The sequence below is a fragment of the Scatophagus argus genome, chromosome 5 (assembly GCF_020382885.2).
Source record: "Scatophagus argus isolate fScaArg1 chromosome 5, fScaArg1.pri, whole genome shotgun sequence".
Classification (NCBI taxonomy): Eukaryota; Metazoa; Chordata; class Actinopteri; family Scatophagidae; genus Scatophagus; species Scatophagus argus.
Window position 1 is genome coordinate 11,346,991 of NC_058497.1, and position 20,685 is coordinate 11,367,675.

Sequence of the window (20,685 nt, forward strand, 5' to 3'; positions counted from 1 at the left end):
CTCATGGACTGTAAAGTGCTCTCCAAGTCAACATATGTATGTAGGCTGCTGTGTGCTGTGGAGCCTGCTGCTTCCTGCCTGGTGGTCTCCCCCTCCCATCTCTCAAAGTCCAGGCACAGGGGAGGGAAGGGGCGGGGGAGAAAGTAGGTCAGATGAATGAAGGCAGCCAAACTGCCGTGGTAGTGCTGCAACATGCTTCTCCCATTTACAGCGGCTGCTAAATTGGACAGTTCAGTCAACACAGCCTAAATTTGCACAGGAGGTATTTGGCAATTCTGCGTCTGGATGCCCACGTACAGTTTGTCCCCCCCCCCACACACACACACACTCCCACACCTCCCCTAGCCCACACCTCACCCACCCGGGACTCTAGCAGCATGGATTAGAGGCTGGGAGAGACGCATGCGTCCGAGCCAAGCCTGGTCACTAGGTCAAAGCTGGGCTCCTGAGATCACACCCTCTGGAAGTGTGTCAAGGCGAAACATCTATAGCATCACAGCATCATACGTACACATAGTTCAGCTTGCATGCAGTTTTAGGCACCTGCTTAATACAAAGCTTTGAATTACACCGGATCACTTAAACGAAGCAAAGAGTTTTTGCAGGCGATTAGCTGTGGAAAAACATTCATGCAGGTTAAAACAAGCCCAAGTCTGATTTGCTATTAGTTATCAGTGTTCCAACATGTCTAGACCGGCAGCATGACACATTTGCTGTTTTCTTCTCGCTGCTTCACGATGTCTGCCTATTTCTGTAATAGTCCTGAGTTTATGCAGTGTTTAGCTCACTGATTAGGATTTGTTGCTCCTTTAAGTTGTGCTGTTAGTGTTTCCTTTTTTTCTCTCTCTCTCGTGGCTGATTTTTGACTGGGGATCCAGAGCTGCGGCAGGCAGCGCAGGAATCAATGAATCTGCTGTCTACTTTACAGGGGCTCAGCGCGAGATAATCTCATCTGATCTGTTGTGCTCTAAAGCTGCCTAAATGTACTGGGTGGCTGGCTTTCACCTCCTGTCTGTCTGCTTATCCGTCTGTCTGTCTGCCTGTCTGTCTTAGCTTTTTTCAATTTAAATCGTACTTCAGCCATTTCTCCTTTGACATAATGTGGTGAGAACTTTATGTTAATAGTTTTTCCATTTTGAGTCAGAGATACGTCAACTTTTTTGAGTCGATGAAGTTTATTGCCGTGCGTGTACAGGATAACTTTTCTAATTGTTTGCATTGTATGAAGAGCAATTTGCGCGGAGAGGAAACCGTCAGCAATATGTACAAAGAGTCAGTAGATTATACGGCAATTCGTTCAGCATGCAACATGAATGAAGTATTCTGCAGTAGCATGCGTGTGAATGTGAGCAGTGTGCACTGCACTGCAGACAGCAGGGTCAACTACCTTGGCTTTAAAGCCATAGTTGTGTAAAAAGCTGATTCGGAGAAGTGCTCGCCTATCTCTCTCTTTTCAGTTGGGTAAACAACCAGGGTGTGCTCACAATCTTCTCCGTCATAGTGTCCACACACGGGTTATAAAAAGAACGAAAGAGCCAGATAGCACACAGCACTTGCTTTTAATAACATGTTTAGCCTCATAATGGCAGCTGACTCTTTAATTTAGAGTTTAAGGGGGATTTAATCTGTGCTGTGTTTGTCTCGAAAGTCGTTGCATGTTTTCGAGTTCTGTTGTGTTCTCCGTAGCAGTGAGAAAACCCAGTGAATAACTAGTTAGTACTGAACAACACTACATGTTTTATAATCTTTATTTGAAGGCTGCAAAATGTGAAAGATGCCAACTCTCTCCAAGACTGCAAAACAGCGTCTGAGCTGTCAGAGGCCAGACGAGATTTTTCATTTAAAAGCTTATGTAGGTAGTAATCTCTGGACCAGTATGAACCATAATTAGTACCTGTGGAAAACTTCTGGGGCACCAATTCCTCAGCTCGGACATGCAGTGTGAGCCCCTAAGTGACACCACATTGTGTGTCACATAATTAAGACTTTAAAATTAGACTGCCTGCCAGCCTCCTCCTTCCTCTCCTTCACGTGTCCACACGGAGGTCACTCCTGTTTGTGTCTGTGTTTGAGAGTGTTTGGTTGTTGGTGTGACCATGCACAGCAGTGTTTCCCAATCTCTACTATCCAATTGAACCGTCAGTATTATGATTGACTGGTTAAGTTTGTATTCCTTCTGCTATGACTTGGAGAATTTATCCATTACTTTTAGCTATTTCCTATTTTTAGCTAGTACTTTTAGCTAACAGTTTTAGCTGTTTAAGTTCTCTACACGTAGCAAATTATTTCAATCATTTATCTGTTACTTTTAGCTATTTCACCAGTCATTTGTTACTTCCAGCTCTCTGTTTTGACCATTTAGCTCGTTACGTTTAGCTATTTCAGTTGTTTATCCATAACTTTTAGCTGTCGCAGCCGTTTATCATTACTTTTCCCTAACAAAACTGTTTATCCAATACTTGAAGTTTTCTGTTTGAACTGTTTATCATTTGCTTTTCTAATAGTCTTAACTGCCGTACTTGCATGCTAACTAGATTTTTCACTCTCTCAGTACTAACACAACGTAACAGCTGGCTCAGTATCTGACTTTTATTTCTTGTTTTGTTTTCTTCTGTATGTTTTATCAAATTAGTTGAGTTGCTAAGTACTCCATAATCTTCCCACATATTGCCAATCCACCCCACCCCACCCCACCCCCCACATATGCAGAAGTACCCCCTGTAGAGTGCAAGTTCCCTGGTTGGGAATCACAGGTGTTCAGTGCATGTGGACCTGCACCACTGGACACCCCTCGTCCTCCTGGCCTGCACCCTCTCTTAGCGCTGCTTGGCTCCCCAGCAGCTGTGGAATTCAGGGGAGGAGCAGGGCCGTGGCCGTCGGGCACAAGCAGGACTCAGCAGGGCGGATGTAGTCAAGAATTTTTTAATCACCCCGTCTCCCTGCTTCTCTTTTTTTCTCTGCCTTTTGTCTTTCTTTTTGTCTTGCCTTGCCTTCCCTCTCCATCGCTCATTGTCTCAAGTCTTCCTTTGCTTCTTTTTTTTTTACATCCTGCGATTCAAAATGCAGGGAAGTTATGGAAGGACCTCAGCGTACATACAGTACACACACAGACTAGCATGCAAGCATGAAAGCGAGACCCGTTAAAAGCACTGAGGCAGCAGAAACAGCAGGCGGTGGTTTGTGGCCTCATTGCACTGACTGGCTATAGAATAATAGAGCTGGACGTGAGTGACAGGTCAGTAAGTGGAACAAAGTGCAGCGATGAGTTCCTGGCGGCTTTAACAATGGCTTTGATTTACAGATTGTTTTGGAGTTCTCCTCTGTATTTTACAGCACAGTAAAGCGGAAAGACACATAAGGTGGAGTGTTGCCTTTTGTTTCACATGCAGCAAAGGTCAAGAGTCAGACTGAAACCTAAGTCATCAGTGTAAGCGTGTGGTATGCAAATTAGCCAGATACAACATGACTGGCCTCGTTTTAAATAATCATCCGGATACCATGCAGTCCTCCGCTACATGACTGAAGACACTCTGCACTCATTAAGGCTGAAAGGAAAGCAAAGGAATTTACAATCACATATAAAGTGATTAAAGCGATGTTTCATGCAATAAACCGAGCCTTACTGTTCCGCGTTACATCAGCCAAAACATTTTTGTAAAGCTAAACTTTAATTAAATTTTGCCTGCTCACTTAGAATCATTAATTTGCACAACAGTGGTCTGAAGAATGATTAACATGGTGTGATCATCGGGCCCATTGCTCTGCATCAGCATTGAACACACCAGCCCTCATGGATGGATGTTGTTAATTTATACAACAGACCAGAATGAAAGGAAAAACTTATTTATGGTTAAAATAAGCACAGAGGGCAGAAGCAGGACTTTAACTTCTGTTCGCTTGTAGCGTGATAAAGCCTAAAGTCTCTGTATTTACAATTCGCTTTCTGAGACACACAGTCAGCCTAAAACACTTCATGTCATAACGTTAGAGTCATTCCTGAGCGAGGTGAAGACATGCTGGACGTGTTGCAGGACTTTAACCACTGTACTTTGAGCCTGTTTGCTCCACACAGACCATGTTTTGTCTTTGCAACTCAACTGAAATGATTCAAAGGTAATTAAAGTGGATTTCCTATGAGTTCTGTAAATCTGTAATTATGGAAATGGCTTATATTTCACCAAAAAGTCAGTCATTTCTCAGGTATTGAGGGACTTTTAAATTAACCAGAAGAGAAACAAGCAGGCTCTATGATGTCACTGTTACAAGAAGAGGTTTGAGTTAATGTTTGATAAGTTAAATTTTGTTTCCATGACTAAATGGGAGTTGGAACTTCGTCTACATTCTTGTCTCCTCATCTTGTCCATCCCTGTCTGTAAAGCCTGAAAAAGAAGAACTATTCGGTGTTATTCATCCTTAACCTTGTTTAGAGAAGCTAACTGTGATGGAAAGGAGGTGCTGAGGAGATGACACAAAACAAACAGCCTTTAGTGAGGAAACAGCGGGTGCTTTTAATATTTTATCCACCTGGGTTAAGAAACCAAGACTTGCAAAGGACAAGGTTGGTAAATTGTATAAAAAATGGAGGGGTTTTGTGTGGCTGAATGAAAATCCAGGCAAGGACAGAGTGGGAGTATGCTGTATGTGAGAAATGCTCTGTGAGGCAGCCCTCACAGTGAAGGGCCCACGCCGTACCAGGAAGTGAAGCGACTCTGGGGGGAAAAGAGGCGGCATTGTCTCGAGACAGACTGTTTATGTTGAGCAGCCTGGAGGTATAATGTGCAGCCCTGATGGTATAATGAGTAGCATATTGATTACTGTGGCTGGCCTGGTCCCGGCCGGTCAGCTGATGGCCTGTGATTCTATGGAAAGGCCTTTTTGAAACAGTTGACTGGATTTAAAAATGGATCTTGTGGGTTTATTGGTTCCGATGAGAATAGCATTAACATCCTTTTAATAAGCCAATTTACATTTGCAAAATTAACTATTATAGTAATAATAATGAAAATGTTCGATCTTCAAAGCACTAAAATCACGACCTAAAACTCCTGAAATGCTAACACACGATGTATCAGATTGCTGCTGTCACATGTCGTTGAATTCCCACAAATCCAGAATATCACACATCAGTTTAGTTGTTATTGCAGCCATTTTATTAGATACACTTCAGTAGTGACATCCAGTACAGCAGCTCTGCCATTTATCTACCTTTTTCTTTAAGACTTTGCAAGAAGTGTTCATTTAATAATGTGTTAATTACTGTGGTTGTAGTTGTGGTGTTGTAATATAAACCCCCATCATGCTTGTAAATGGGCAGATTTAACATTATTATATTTGTAAATGAAGGATTTATGGCTGAGCTGTTTTGTTGGAGGACGTTAAATTTTACGTGTGTACCTACTAAAACACCCACCGTGTGTATATTTATGGTTTATTACAACTGATAACAAAGATCTCTCAATACTGTGCTCACTGCGAGAGACACTTTGACTCTGTTTTACCACACAGCATTTAATCTGTATGGATTTACTGGATATAGTATAGTATTACAGCACATCAAATCTCATGTCCTCATTTCCTCTAAATCTGGGAAACGTTGCAGACGGTCTCCAGCATTTGTTGCATGCAGGGGAAACAACTGACAATGTGGGCGGTGGTTATAAACTTCCCGCCTCCACGAGGAAAACATTGTGTTGAGGAGGCGGGAGGAAAAAAGTGTCTGCCACTTCTCTGGTTGTCTTCTTCTGTATGGATTGTAATGAAACTGGAAGTCAAAAGGAGTCCAGCTATGATGATAATTTATTTATTACAATTATGAACATTGTAGAATTTGTTATAATAGATTTAACACTTAAATTTAACACGAAAAAGACCGGGACCCTGAAACTGAAGCACTCAGCTGTTATTTAACATGTTATCTTTTACACCTGTGCCAAAATGTCATCTTTTCAAAATCTCTTTGAGAAGACCTGTGCCTTTCCTGCTGTGCCAGGCGGACAGAAGATTTTGGTTGACAGTCTCAGAGAAGCCAGATGGGGGCATCAGTTACCTAGAATTGCCCTCTTGGTGGAAGCTGAGCTCCCCCCTGAAAACCTTTGCTCATTTCAAGGCTTCATGTGTTTTCCTTAACCATAAACAAGAATTAAAGATAATTCACAGCTGACACAGGCATCATCCCTGTGAATATTTTAGCCAGTTGTGATTAGCACATAGTATATTTGGAGCAGGTTTCAGAGGGGGACACCATCACAAGAGGAACATCCCTTAGGAAGGTTTAAGGGCTTTATTTTTGTTATATGCTGCAGGTGAGGTGAAGCCATCTATAGTTAAATCAATGTGTGACCACGCTGCTTCCTCATGAATGGAGCACCGGTGGAAATTCAGCTGTTTTTCACATTCCCTGGACTTCACCACCCCTCTTACAGGACCCCCGGCGGTCCCCGCACCCCAACTTGAGAACCACCGGGTTTGAGCCATCCCACTCAGCAGGCTCCATGCTAGCTACTATTGTCTAACAGGGGAGCGGGCTATTTGCAAAATAAAGGTGGCCTACTGCCTTAGCTCTCAGCCGCTATGTGGGCTGATACATAACAACCGGAGTGATATATGTTCTAATGCAAAGCAGCGGCGAAATGAGCGGGTATTATCAGCGGTAGTCCTCTGGGGGGTTTCATACCCAGACAGCTTCGGGCTTGTCGGCGGTCGGATGCTGGAAGTCCTCGCCGATAAGGGAGCACGTAGGGCTCGCAGAGAAAAAAGGAGAAGGGACGCGGAAAGAAGGAAGGAAGGGAGGACGGAAGGAAGGAAGGATAGAGGAGCATTTTAATACCAAATCGGGACACATGTTGAGCTAACTGGCCGCTCCACCTCCCCCCTTCTTCTTCTTCTCCTCCCAAATGCATTTGTTGCCTCAATCGCTTTCCCGTTACTAATTACTCCGCGTTAGGATAAAGCCAGCGGACCTCCTCTCCGGCTCCTCACTCACCGCTTTGGGGGACGATCATGGATCTCAGTAAAATTGTAAGTGTAGAAGATTTGTTTGCTTTTTTAAAAAAATAAAATAAAATACCGATACACTGTAGGTTTTGCATGTTCTTTTGGAGGTGGTGGTGGGGGGGTGGTGTCCAAGAAGTCCTGTTGCACACACACTCACGGGCTGTTTGCGCCAATACGTGCAAGTTATGCTGAACGCAAGCAGGGACTTGTTGTCGTCTGCCGATATTCGGGCTAAATGAAGCCGTGGGAAGTTTAGTTGTTGTTGTGGAGAAGAAGAAGGTATGAAGGTCTGAGCAGTGGTCTTCTCAGCAGAAGGTGGTGGTGTTGGAGGCGTCCCCAGCTACATGGAAGAGCAGTTTAAATCCACTACAATTCAGGGAGGGATAATCGGACACCCAGACCACATGTTTCTCTTTTCTTTCACTGTTAAACAGACTCTTCAACAAGGCTGGCAAAACAACAGCAAGCAAAACCCATCCTCTAATGAGGGCAGAGCTTGAACATGTTGGGGTTTTGCTGCTTTCCTCGATTTCTCAGGGGTCTAAGATGTGAAAATGTCTGAGATGTGCTCCTCTGTTGCCCCGAGCGCTCTTGTCTTTTTCGTTTCTCCAGCTGCAGGTTGATGGAACAAGTTCAGCGGCGTGCAAATGTGCTGTGAATGTCAATTACAGGTGGTATTGATGTCTGGTGTTGGAGACAAACCTGAAAGACGGAGCTAACAGTGTGGCTTTGTGTGACCGTCAGTGTGTTAGATACTTGGTATGAATTTAAAGTCACATTAAGTGTTGTGTTTTCTCTGTCACTAGCAGGACAATAAAAAGGTGCGGCCTTTATCACACGTGTGGAAGCAAAGCAGATATCTTGCATGCATTTCTTTTTCCTCTGACCCTGCGTGCTGTGAATGATGCGATAGAGACTGCAGAGTTGTCCAGGAGCAGGTGCACACGAGCCAAAGCAACACAGCCGGCCTTTCACTGGCAGCGCGGGTGGATGGCTGTACTTTTAGCCCTTGAGTAGGTGTGGGTGGGGGGGGGGGGTGAAAGCACACCCAGAGCCCTCTGTCCCCAACGTTGTATTAAATTAAATAACTTGAAGAAATGGTACACAATGATAGTAGCAAATGCACTGAAAGGCACCCAATTCAAACAGGAAACTCACTCTCCAACTCTTTGAAATAAATCTCAGCTGCCCACATGAAGTCAGGCGGGGGCATGTAAGCACAGACATGGTGTAGGTGTAGTGATGGAAAATCTCCATTCAGTTGTACATTCCTGGTTATTTGAGACAAACCTCTAGAAGGTATTGTGTAGCTCTTTAGTGTTGTAGAAGTAGCAGAACTGTTCAAGGCCGTTCTCCTCCCGGTTCTTTTTCTGCTGCTTTGTGTTGGCTGTTTGGCACGTAGTGAGACACGGTGGCATGAAAACAATCCTGCATTCCCACACTGCATAAAAGTTGGTGATATACTTGCTGGAATCTGAGCTCTAGGGAACTTGATTGCAGTTATGTATTTTGTTTAGAGCTGAAGGACATTTTTACAGCTAAACAATCATTTTCAGTCTCGCTGTGGCAGATACTGATGTGTCTCACTTTCCTACAGTAGCAGTTTAGATCACAAAGTGGAGTTCAGTTGCTTCAGTGACACACATTTTCTGCTGGTACTGAAGAGTTTTCTGAAAATAAAAACACAGAGACTGTTAACTCATTAAAAACTGGCTTCAAACCAGAGGTGTTATGATTAGCCAATCAATAAATTGTTTTGTATTTTCTGATATTTTACAAACCAAGCAATTCATCAGTGGGGATGAAAGAGGAGCAAACTGTCTTATGCCTGAACAACAAAGCTATCTTTGGCTTCACATAACTTAAGTCTCTATCGATGCACATCAGAAAGACCTTTTGAACGCTCAGAGTTGGCAGTTGCCAGTCAAGCAGACTGTAGTGCTCAGAAGAAACCACCGACAACAACTTTACTGTAGAGGGACAGTTTAATTGGTGTCAGATCTCTATGTAAACCATCATCAAGTCCTTCAGCAAAACACAGCCCCACACTCTGTGATCTTCATGTGTGTTCAGTGTTTGCGAGCGACGAGCAAGTGGGATGAGGAGTGTCGGCGAGCTGCACAGATGTTCCTTTTATAACCCGGCGTCGTGACATCACCAGTCCTGCAGGAAGTTGAGCTTTAGAGCCGCAGCTCCTTCACACGAGGTTGCAGAAAGCCATCTTATTAGGAGAGGCTCATAAACCTGCCATGGGGGTGTCTGTCTGAGAGTTTAATTACGCTAGAGCCTGGCCTTCAGCACGTGTGTGTGTGTGTGTGTGTTTAACCAGCTCCTGGCATCCACCTGTGCCCCCAGGAACAGCAGCCCAGTGCTGTGAGGTCATACACTCCAAATATCCTGAAGCTCCATGTTTTCATTCTTTTTAATGGGCTCTTAAGAGACCGCGTCATCCCACTGGACTTATCTGCATCAACAAATGCCATGTTATTATGTTATTAATGGGACAGATGCAGAACTCGGGAAAACAGGCTCCCGGTTTACAGTCTTAGAGGCTTTATACATGACTGACATGTCAGCCTATCAGCTTCTATGATGTTGCTCTCAATTGTGATTGCGCTGATAGCTGCTAGGGCAACATAGATGGGCTTTTTAACCATAGCTTATGGGCAGAAATATTAATTGCATATTCAGTGCAGTGCATATTCTGTTCACTGTGTTGATAAAGGTGCAGATCAACACACAGGCTCCCTCAGTCCTCTCCAGTGAGGCCTGTATAGCAGGACTTCTGCAAACGTTCCCCTCTCCCAGCTTTCCCTGTGTGCATTCAAGTATGCAGGAAAAATAGCTGCTCTAAAAAAGACCATCTTTTCCACCACCTTCCTCTCCCCTCAGTGCCAGCCGGGCTCCTTTTTCAAGAGGTGTAGAGTGACTGTTGTATGAGAACGGATGTTCATGTCAGATGCAACAAGTAAAATGGTCCTTAAACAAGCAACACAGAGGGCTCTGTTCAGTGAAGTGACCTTTGGATTCGGGTGGAGTTACTTTTGGAAAAATGTTTAGGCCCACAACACTTTTCCATTTATTATCTGATTTTTCAATGCATTTGTTTAAAAAAAAAAAAAAAAAAAAAAAAAGCTATTTCATGTGTAGGGAGATTGTGTGTTTGTGTGAAACGCACTGTGGTGAGGCCAGCTTTCGGTTTTCAGTGTTTATTTTTGGCCATGCATGTTGAATTGTGAAGGAAGTTCTGTTATTTTCAAGGAAATTGGCATGTATTTTTAGTTGGTCAAACCTTTCTTTAGACTGCGAATATCCAAGTACACAAGAAATGCAGATATTGGATACTAAAATTGCAGATATAGGTTCACACACAGATATAAAAAATAAGCAGTTTGTGGATTTTTCAATGCTATATATATAATTTATCTAGTTTTCATGATACCTCCACATTTGTGCATCTTACTAACAAACCAATAACTGACTCCGAAAACATTAAAGCCACTTTAAAAAAGGCCTTTGTTTTCTAAGTTCACTTCAGCACATGTTTATGAGTTGTTGTTCAGTGGGGACCATATATGAAAGGTATATAAAGTAGAGAGTGATAACTGGCTCTGATTTGGTGTTTGGATTTTACTGTTTGGATTGCAGTGTTAATTATCAGCCCTCTGTCCAGCTTCTCAACACGTAGATGCACTTTAGAGTAAAGTCAAACAGTAAAACTGAATTGTGAAATTCTTATCCAAACTGTCTGTTGTAAACAACCATCACAGTTTACAGGTCAACTTCCACTTTTGCACTGTTTGTGCACATTGCTCTGCGGTAAAAGATGACAGTATGGGTGTGCTCACTTTCAGTTTCACACCCAAATAAAGTGGTTTAGATAATCCAGTCAAACATCTGTCTGATCATGTTTGTGACCCCATGTTTTAAACAATATTGCCTTGCTACCAGATTTCATCAATTACTTTGGCAAGTTCAGTTTTCCTCACAGACAGCCAGAACTATGAAAATACAACCCAGGTTGTTATGAGCTGTAGTTTTCCTTTAAAGTCACCTGGAAGAGTCTGGCAGGAAATGTGAGACGGCTCAAGGAATGAAATGTTCGGCTGGCTGGTCTGGGTTGACTGAGCAAGGTTTTTAGCTGAAGGGGAGTGGAGCAGCTGGGCATTTTCCAGCAGGCAGGCAGGAAATGGGCAGTACAGGGTGTGCCAAGGCAGGAAGCCTAATTGAGCGCCTGTAAACCTCCCCCTCGCCCCAACCACCACCACCAACATCACCACTACCTCAAGCTCCAGTATGTCAGCCACAATGACCGAGCCTGCGCTGCCGCACCTCAGCATTACAGTGCTGTTGCATTCACAGACGGTTGTGGATGTTTCCTGTTTTCATTCCTCCCTCCATCCCTTGTCTGTTTACTCATCTCCCTGCACACTACAGTGGCTGGACAAGTCAACGATGTTGTTGCCACCCTCCTCCATGGTGTGGCATCCAAAACATAATTCATTTCTACTGAAACCTCTTAAGTCTGAAGTGTTTTTTTCTGTTCTCTGCTGCAAGGGTAAAGTTGGATTGGAATTATTTATTGATAGATGGATATGAATGTTAAATACACTTCATGTGCTTGTCCTCAGTTTGTTTTGATGAGATTTCAAAGACAAGAGATAGTTTTGATAAAGAAGATGTGTTTGATAAGATCACTGCACTCAACATTGTAATACTGAAGTACATGAAGGACCAAAGCATCAAACATTGAGAATGGAAGGCTCTGCACACTTTACTCCAGTACAAGTATTATCAAACTAAGCTGTCAGTCTTGAGGGCCTCCTCAGGACGAGTGCCGGCCAACTTCCTGATGTGTTTGAGGGTTGTAGTTGGGAAGCGCATTTTTCCCCCAGTGCTTTTGCAATGACTTTGCATATCTGTGCAAGTACAAGAGAAATGCAGTTTTCACGTGTGGATCCCAAACTAGCAACCAACATTTAATTTCATTATGCAATAATCACAAAAAAAAATCACTGAGTATAAAAGGGATCATTTTTATGTGGTGTGGGTAAGGACATGGACTCAAAAGCTCCACAAGGAAAAATCTCTGATTTTACTATCTTGCATTATTCTGTAAAAGTTATGAATTTTATTAGCCAATGCGCGAATCATTTTTCTGTTGTCCAGCTTCATCCAACCGACGATAGCGAGTGCCAGAGCCATCATGTTTTCGGGTTGTCCATCTGTCAGTCCGTCCATACGTGTCAAATTCCCCCATACTTATGAGCGTGATACCTAGTCCAATATGCTCAGGTCCACACAGATACAGTCACAGGAACTGACGACAAATCAAAGGGAGGCAAGTTTTCCTTGAATTTACGATTAAATACTGCACTGCGCCTAACTGTGCTGGGTCTTTCTTTCTTTCTCAGTAAGAAGATTGAAATAAAAGCTTCCCAAATCTGTGTCCTCCTGCTACACCTAATTGACTGGAGTTGGATAATCATAGTACTGTAACTAAGATTAATCACTCCACTCCCATACTAAATCATTGGGGTCACACAAGGATACCTCCTCCACCTCCTCGACCATGAGAATTTTATCTTCTCGTGAGAACAAGTGTTTCCGAATTTACTCTGCCCTCTTTCATTTGGCCCTGCTGCGGTTTTCCACAGTCATTTTCTCATGATTGAACGCTACTGGCTGAGGGTACGTCCCATCATTAATGTTGACATAAAATGTGCCACAGTGGAGACTAAAATAACCAAGAGCGCTGCCTTTTCTCTGCTGGCCCCATGGAGTGGCCTTGACGTGCTGACATATCTCTAGGACTAAGGTGGAAATCGAGTGGGTCACAGGAGTCGCTCAGAAGCGAGGCAGAGGGTAAGGAAGTGAGTCAGTGAGTGAGAGCTGCTTCGTTTAGCAGGCAGAGGATGCTTCCTCTATCCGGGCTCTGTGGACTGACCCTTCAGTGGACACAGCCAGGCGACGATCAGCATATCAATGCCCTGCTTTCTACAGAAGGGGCTGATTAGGGCTTGCCAGGCCTGAATTAACATGCTTTCAACACCGTATCAATAACACTTTGTTCGAAAGCAAAGCTGGAGTGGGAGCAAGAAGATGTTTATGTAGATACCAAGATGAGAGTTTTGCGTTCAGCTTAGGAGTAACTGATTGAATCCTTACTATAACTGTTGGAAATGAGGGGAGGATTAAAAAGGAAGGCGTGATGGAAAGATGCTGGGGTCGGCTCCCCCGTGGATGCAGCGACGTAGGTTTCTGTCCACATTAGCTCATGTAAGGAAGACTCCCTCGGGGCCCATCTTTGCTCGTTATCCTCATAATCACTAGCCTCTCACCTCCGATTTAATTTCTCATCGTTGCACTTTGTCAGCTGGTCTGCGTGGCCCCACTGCGAGGAGCTAATAGGCCATTGATGCGTCCATGCCAGCAGCCAGTGCCAGGAGTCCCAGGCAGCTGGCACTCTCATTCAACCCAAACACAAAGTACAAAGTCTCACTGTGGGCTAATTGGGTCATCCTCATGTGGGAACCAATTGCACCGGGAGTTTTTAAATCATCCCTTGATTTTTGTATGTGACTGACAGAAAGAAAAGAGGGGGTGCAACATGAGTTGAAATGACACAGCACTGGGGGAAAAAAATCAAATTAAGGCAGGTTCCCTTTTTTGGGATCTCAACATCAACAAAAATAAAAATGGTCTTCATAACTGCATGACCCTTGTACTAATGACAACACAAGATAATGTCACATTTGTTGTTGTCACAAATCAACAACCAGGTCAGCAACAGGAAATGGTCCCAAAAACGCTTACCTCTCTGATAATAAAGGCACGTGTTGCAGATGGTGTCAACAAAGATGATTTGGTTAAGCTATATGCTGAATTTGATTTTGGAAATATAACCTTCCTGAGCTATGGACTTGAGTAGTTTTTGGATGGGCGTGAACGAAGTAGATTACATGTTAATAGTTGCTCTGAGCTAAATGTAGAGCTATTATTTTTAATATAGCAGTGCAAATGAATCTCAAAAATCACAGGAGCCAGCTGCAAGACATCCAGTTTTGTGGGTTTATGGAAACAGATACTGATTAGAGTCAGCATAGCCAAATGAGCTAAGGTGTGAACACAGCCTTGACCACAATGGCTCATTCATAACCTAGTCGGAAATAGACTGACGACAAAATAATTTTAACTCGTTGTCCACTTATTAGTCTTTCATTAGCCATAAACCACAGCTATTGGTCCGAGTCAAATACTGAAGTGATTAAGTTTAATTCGGAATGCCTACTTTTTCTTTCAAGGGGCAATTTCATGACAGCAGGTTTGTAAACACACTCACAAAAATATGATAATAAAAAGCTGAAATATACTAAGGTCAATGGCAGTGGTCAGTCTGAAGCTGTGGGATGTGTGGTGTCCTTGATAACTTTATATACCTTTTTATTAAGCTGTTGTCTTGTCTGCTCTCACCAGCTATGAAGGACGCAGTCAGGCTGTTGTGTTTGCAAACATTCATTTGCAAACAGGAAGTGTAACGTCTTACAAAGCACGTGCTTAAATTTAGCTCGGCGACCTTTCACTCGTGGTCTCGATCAGAGGAAACAGATTGTTTGTTTGACCACAGTCGCATTTCGGCTCTTGTCTACACGGCCTGGACAGGACGACATAAGCCCTGCTGTGTTTGACCTTTACAGCACACACACACACACACACACACACATGCTCAGTCTCACAGCCAGTGTTGGCTCAGGTTATGGCTGCTGATGCACCAGGACAGGTGTTGAACTCCAGTGCTCGTGTTTAATAAACGTTGTGCATTTTTAATGACAGGAGTGGAAGCGCGGTCAGTCATCGTCGTTACGACACACTGTGGTGTCTCCTCGTCGCGTCACTGCTTACGAGCAGACCATGTGGAATTTAAATTCAGAGATGTCGAAACAGTAGCCAGCTCCACATTCCTCCTGTCCTCACTTTGCTTGGCCTGAGCCGCTCCTGTGACTTGATCTGAATCTCACCCGTAAATTAGATTTTTGTGAATACAAAACTCGTGTCTTCCATCTCGCCGGAGCTGGTGATAACATGTCATTCAGATGACACAGATGTGACGTGTGAAGGATGCAGTCTTTTGTCTTCTGTTCCTTAGGCAGGACAGGAGCTGAATTTTGAACTAGATTGTTGTTCCCTAAAGCCCGTTTGTTTTTTGTTTTGAGCAGTTATTTGCAGGGATTTCTGCTTATGAACATCTCCTCTGTACTGATTTTCCAGCCATTTTAGATTTAAAATCTGGAAGCTTATGTGCTTGTTCCCTGTCTAGTGACACTGATAGCAGCCAGTGCTCCCACGTTGTTGCCCCTCTAATCTCTCCCTCAGTCCTGCTTCCTTCCCTTCCCACCCCTCTTGGTCCACTCCTCCTCCTCCTCCGATGATTCCTCGTGGTGAGCTTTCAGTCAGCTCACATACTGGAAGAGGAGGAGCAGACTCAGGACATCTGTGGGAAGTGAGATTATGAAACAGGCCTCACCCGTCCTCTGCTGACCTCAGCCACCAGGCTCATTATATAGTGACGAAAGCATGTCAGGCTTTATGCTTTTGAAGTCTGCCATTTCAGGTCGATGTTGAGATGCTTGATTTTCTTGTTTTGATATTCCTCTCATGTGCAACGTGATATGTTAGCCAGATTCTCCTCCACATCATGTCCATTTGAAAACCATCTGAAAGGGCTTAGACTCTCGAACAACACGGGCCTGGATCTCAGGGCAGGAACATTTTGTGTATTTATTTCATCACGCAGCTCCCCTGTTTGGCTGCCTAACCTCGATGGAACATATCGTGTCACGCAGACGCATCACAGGAAAACAAACACAAACGTAACAAAAAAAATGTGCAAAGCCTTTGGCGGCTGAATGAAACTGAACAAATTGTGACGCTGCCACAAGTGATCTACTAGCCCACAATCCAATTTTTTTCCTACCCCCGTACCAATTGTTATATTTATTATCAGACTGAAGTTAACCGTCATACTTAATCATATCTGCCTTGCTCTTAAATATGCAACAAACTGCACAATTCGCAGGGAATAAGAGTTTAGCCCAAGTGCTCTGACACCACCCAGCTAGACACACTTTGCCAGGATAACTGAAATGTTTGCTTGTGCTTAACCTCACCGCCATTTTGTCATGATTGCCCAGTCTGTAGAGCTCATGTGCCACTCTCAACAGAGATAAGAAGGAAGTGAGACAGCTCACTCCTTAGGTACCTTCATCAGCACATTCGAGGAAAAAAACAATATATTTCCATCTTTTTTTAGTCTGTACCTGATCCAGCAAGTGAGTTTGGTGTGGCATTTTACTTACCCCAAGCAAGTGGGGGATATTTGTTGTTGAGACTCTGGTCAGTTGAGTTTAAAGATTACAAGTCTGAAAATAAATACATCTGGTGTTGTGGAGTTAGAAATAAGTGAGCTGAACAGATCCCTGCAGCCCACTTGCCATTTCTGCTTGAGACAGCAGCATGAAACTACATTAGCTGCTACTAACATTACACAAGTGACACACCATTGCATTCTGGGTAATTTGGGCACCAGGTTTTGAACAGGAAGAAGAATTTGTGGAATAAATAAAAATATCTCTGGTTTTGTCCTGTAACTGTACATTGCGAGCTTGACAATGTTTTGTTGTTTATGACATACCAGACGTTTTTCCTTCAGATTTTCTTTCTATCAAATGGCTAAGCTTCACTAAGATTCACATGAATGCTCATCAAGGCTAAACGCTGTCAACACCAACTCAGCAGCCGCTAACACTGTCTTCTGCCCTGCTGCTGCTTTGTATTTCAGCAGTAATTCACGTTTGCCGTCAAAATGCACACGTCAGGGTGAATCTTTATCTGCGTCCGTCTGCAGGATTCATATGTATATAACTGAGAAGAGGTGACCCCTGTCTAGTGTTTACGTAGGAAGATTCGATGCTTTTAGTTTGAGCTGGAGGTGGGGGGGGGGGGGGGGGGTTCACTTTTAGCCTGGCTTGGCCCACATTCCTCGGTAGGTTTCACTCCACAGAGACACACAGACAGACAGGAACCCTTGTTTCCCCGGCAACCTCCAGATGTCAAACAGACATCTTGATGAGGCGGGAGACAACGACGTCAAACAAGTTGACACACAGACCATCTATATGCGAGTAATTGTTGGTGCAGTCTCATTCGGGTCTGCCTGCTTGCGTTCACTGAAGACTGGTCGGTTCCTAATGTGATATACATTTTACGATCCCAAATCCTGCGAATCGAGAGCATCACACGAGAAATCCCACACACTTAACATGCACATATGTGACTTGAGGAGACAGGTGTTTGCCTCTGTAGAGCTCCTCAACAAACAGAGAGGAACTCGGGCCTCTCAACTCCTGCCTTGAATATCAAATGTGCAGAAAATGGGTCAGTCACCCTGTACTAAAAACCTCCCATTCCCCAGGTGGTTAGCGAAGGAAAAGGCAACTTTGTGAAAGGTGGAGGGCTGCCAAGTTTTAAAATGAAACACTTGACACTTGAAGGTTTTTGTATTTTCTTTCTCTGCAAGTGGTGTGAAAAAAAAATAGAAGAAGCTGTGGGCTGATTTGTGTTCTCTTCTTCTCTCCTCTGCCCTTCCTTCCCTCCTCTTTACAGGCTGTCAGCATCAATAAGGCCATCAACACACAGGAGGTCGCTGTCAAAGAGAAGCATGCCAGGAATATCCTCACATTGTGTGTGTGTATGTGTGTGTGTGTGTGTGAGTGAGTGGAAAAAGTATGTTTAACCTGATTTCCATGTGTGCGTGGAGCCGTCTCTCCATGACTGGAGGGTTATGTTAGTACAAGATTAAAACAACAAACTCAGTGATTCCTCGTCATCTACACGTGGTCCTGCTGGAGAGCTAATTTAGTCATGTGTTAAATTAAACGCAAAGCTACACAGACAGAGAGGAGTGTTGTTCTCTAGAGTTTTCTCATCCCATTTTGTTTACTTCAAACACACGCACACACAAAAAGCTATCAAAAGTCTACCTTTTCAAAAGGTACATAGCTAATGACCTGCAGCTTATTCGTCGTTGTAAACTTTAAATAAACAGTTTCTGGCTATGAGACATAAAAGACGAAAAGCAAAACTCTTTTAAACTGATCTTAAAATATGTGTTTATGTATGAAGACTGGTTAAGAGAATGCAGAAATAAATAGCCTGATGAAAAGGATGATTCTTAAGTATATCAGAGTCACATCTCTCTGATGGACACATCAAAAGACAAGAGAAACAGAGGATGAAATGTACCATTGGTCAGAGGCCACAGTCCTGCACTGTCACTGAGTGATCCTTGACTGTCCCTGTCACCCTGCATCTTGGGGACCCATCATGAGAAGGGCGCCCACACTTTCTGGGCAGCGGTCAACCGGCTTCCCCTCTCCAGCAACGCGGTGCTCTGCTGGAAGTTCTGCCACGTCTTCCACAAGCTGCTGCGAGACGGCCATCCAAACGTACGTAAAGACGACGTCCTGTAACGCCGTTTCCGCTCGCGCGTCATGAAACACATCTGACGTCTTGTCTGTTTCATTGTGGCTTTATCACACCTCGTGTACATTTAGCCAGTTAGCCCTGATGAATCCTGTTATATTAACTCTAATACCCTGCTTACCCTCCTCCTCCTCCTGTTTCCACTGCTGTCCCTGCAGGTGATAAAGGACTCCATGAGGAACAAGGCTGATTTAACTGATATGAGCAGGATGTGGGTAAGAACACAGACATTTTTATACGAATATGGTCATATCACAGCATGCTGTCAAGGAGTGTGCAATAGTTTCCCACTAGTATATTTGGAATAATAAAAGGTTAATCATAGCTGACTAAGTTTGACTCGTGAAGAAGGAGAGAAGGATTTTCCCAGTCTGATAGATCAGTTCTTAAAAGCAGTGGGCTCAGACAATGAAGGAAAAATATTTGGAGCTCATCAGACGGACTGTTGAAAGATTGTGTTACAGATGATGGTGTTTCTTTATAACAAAACTGATTTTATGTCCAGAGAGCCGCATGCATCACCCACTGCTGCAGCTGCCAGTCCTGTTTTTACCATAAAAACTAATCGACGTTCAGACCGAGACATCTGGATAGTTTGCAGCTGTCTGTGTTAATAATTGAACTGCCACTACATAATTACTGGTAAATAATGCTGACATTAAAACAATACTAAGTCCATGGCTGATGAAAGTCAGCTGGTTTTACCGCAGCATCTTTTCTGACGTCGCGATGAGCGTGTGGACCGGAGCGCAGCAGCAATTTTTGTTGATTTGCCTTTAAAACATAACAATTGTAATTAAGAAGGCCCGTGTTCTGTTTATTAGCATTAGAGCACAGCCACCAACTGTGTCTCCTCGTTAGGGTCATCGGATTACGTGATTGTTTGCGGCCGGCCTGCTGTCTCCTCACAGTGACAGACGTCCTGTGTCCTGTGATGGACAAAGCCATGTAAAACACGCCAAGTGTGTTTGTCAGAGCTCACAGTGCATCGCCTGCCAGCTAGCTACATGTTGTGCCTGACAGACAGCAATGTTACGTAAGCAAGTGTGTAAGCTGCTCTGTTGGGAAATCTCACCTCTTTTTTTTAAGGTGCCAGCGCTAAAACTTCAATTTAGAAAGTCTAATCAGCGACATTTTCATTGATCTGAGTGAGTAAAACCCTCTTCTCAGTATTTATGCGCACCCCTGATACAATTAATGAGGTTTATTGTGAAAACTGTGCTACATTTAGCCACAAAAAGATCAGTCACTCCTAAGTTATGTCTTAAGCAATATTGCCTTGGGTGGAGAGCCCACCCTGCTTTGGCAGTTTTTTCTTTTGCTGAGGACACAGGAAGTTTGGTCTCTGTGACCGGGGTTGTGGCCTCTGTTTCCTGTTGTATCATCACCACTTGAATACTCAGGCTCAAGGAAAAAGGAAGTGAGAAGCAATTGGCCAAATAGCTACTCTGATCAACTTTGTCCACACTGTCATCAGACAGGGACATTTTCACACAGAGTGAACTGAACTGAACCTGCTCTGGGAATCAGCTGGTTTATGGTGTTTTCCAGTCACAGACACTTTGGCTGCTATGGTGTAGTTTAGCCCCACAGTATGAAAAGTATGAAAACCTTGTGCTCACTCTCTTCATGTTTATTGTGAAAGCATTACAAGAATTTCTTCAAAACACCAAATGATTTGCCTCTCTAGCCAAGCAAACCCAGATGTCTTCCGGGACAGGAGGGGAGGATTATTTTCTACCTTTGATCGTGTCTCCCTTATGTCTCTTAATGTCTCTCTTCCGCCCTCTTTCTGTCCCCCCTCCAGGGTCATCTGAGTGAAGGCTATGGAAAGCTGTGCAGCATCTACCTCAAACTGCTCATCACCAAAATGGAGTTTCACATCAAAGTGAGTTGGCCTGGCCTATAAAACCCAGTGTCAGTCTCCCTCATCACTCATTATCTTTGTATCAGGCTCTCCTTTTAGTCCAAGTGTGTCTCTGCGGAACAGGGGGGTGGCTTCATAGAAAATTCTGGCTTTTACACTAATGGCCTCTCAAGAATCGGTGATGTAGCTTTTTTTTTTCATGAGACAGTGGAGCAGAGCGGTGCGGGGACCAAAAAGGCGGCGTTGATTTTATCGCAGGAAGATGTGGTTAGTTGTTGTTCTGT

At 43.8% G+C, this 20,685-nt stretch overlaps 1 protein-coding gene across 3 annotated transcripts in view; it reads left to right on the forward strand.

Annotated features, from left to right (window-relative positions):
* Positions 1-20,685, forward strand: part of hip1 (huntingtin interacting protein 1) — a 41,017-nt gene that overhangs the window by 1,272 nt on the left and 19,060 nt on the right. For 2 of the 3 annotated variants that reach the window (XM_046388733.1, XM_046388734.1), the window contains exons 4-7: positions 17,656-17,719; positions 18,355-18,497; positions 18,693-18,749; positions 20,342-20,422. In XM_046388733.1, coding sequence (XP_046244689.1) covers positions 17,656-17,719; positions 18,355-18,497; positions 18,693-18,749; positions 20,342-20,422 — 345 coding nt within the window. Of the gene's footprint in view, positions 1-4,893; positions 7,018-17,655; positions 17,720-18,354; positions 18,498-18,692; positions 18,750-20,341; positions 20,423-20,685 lie in introns of those variants that run through there. The other variant, XM_046388736.1, reaches the window with a different exon arrangement.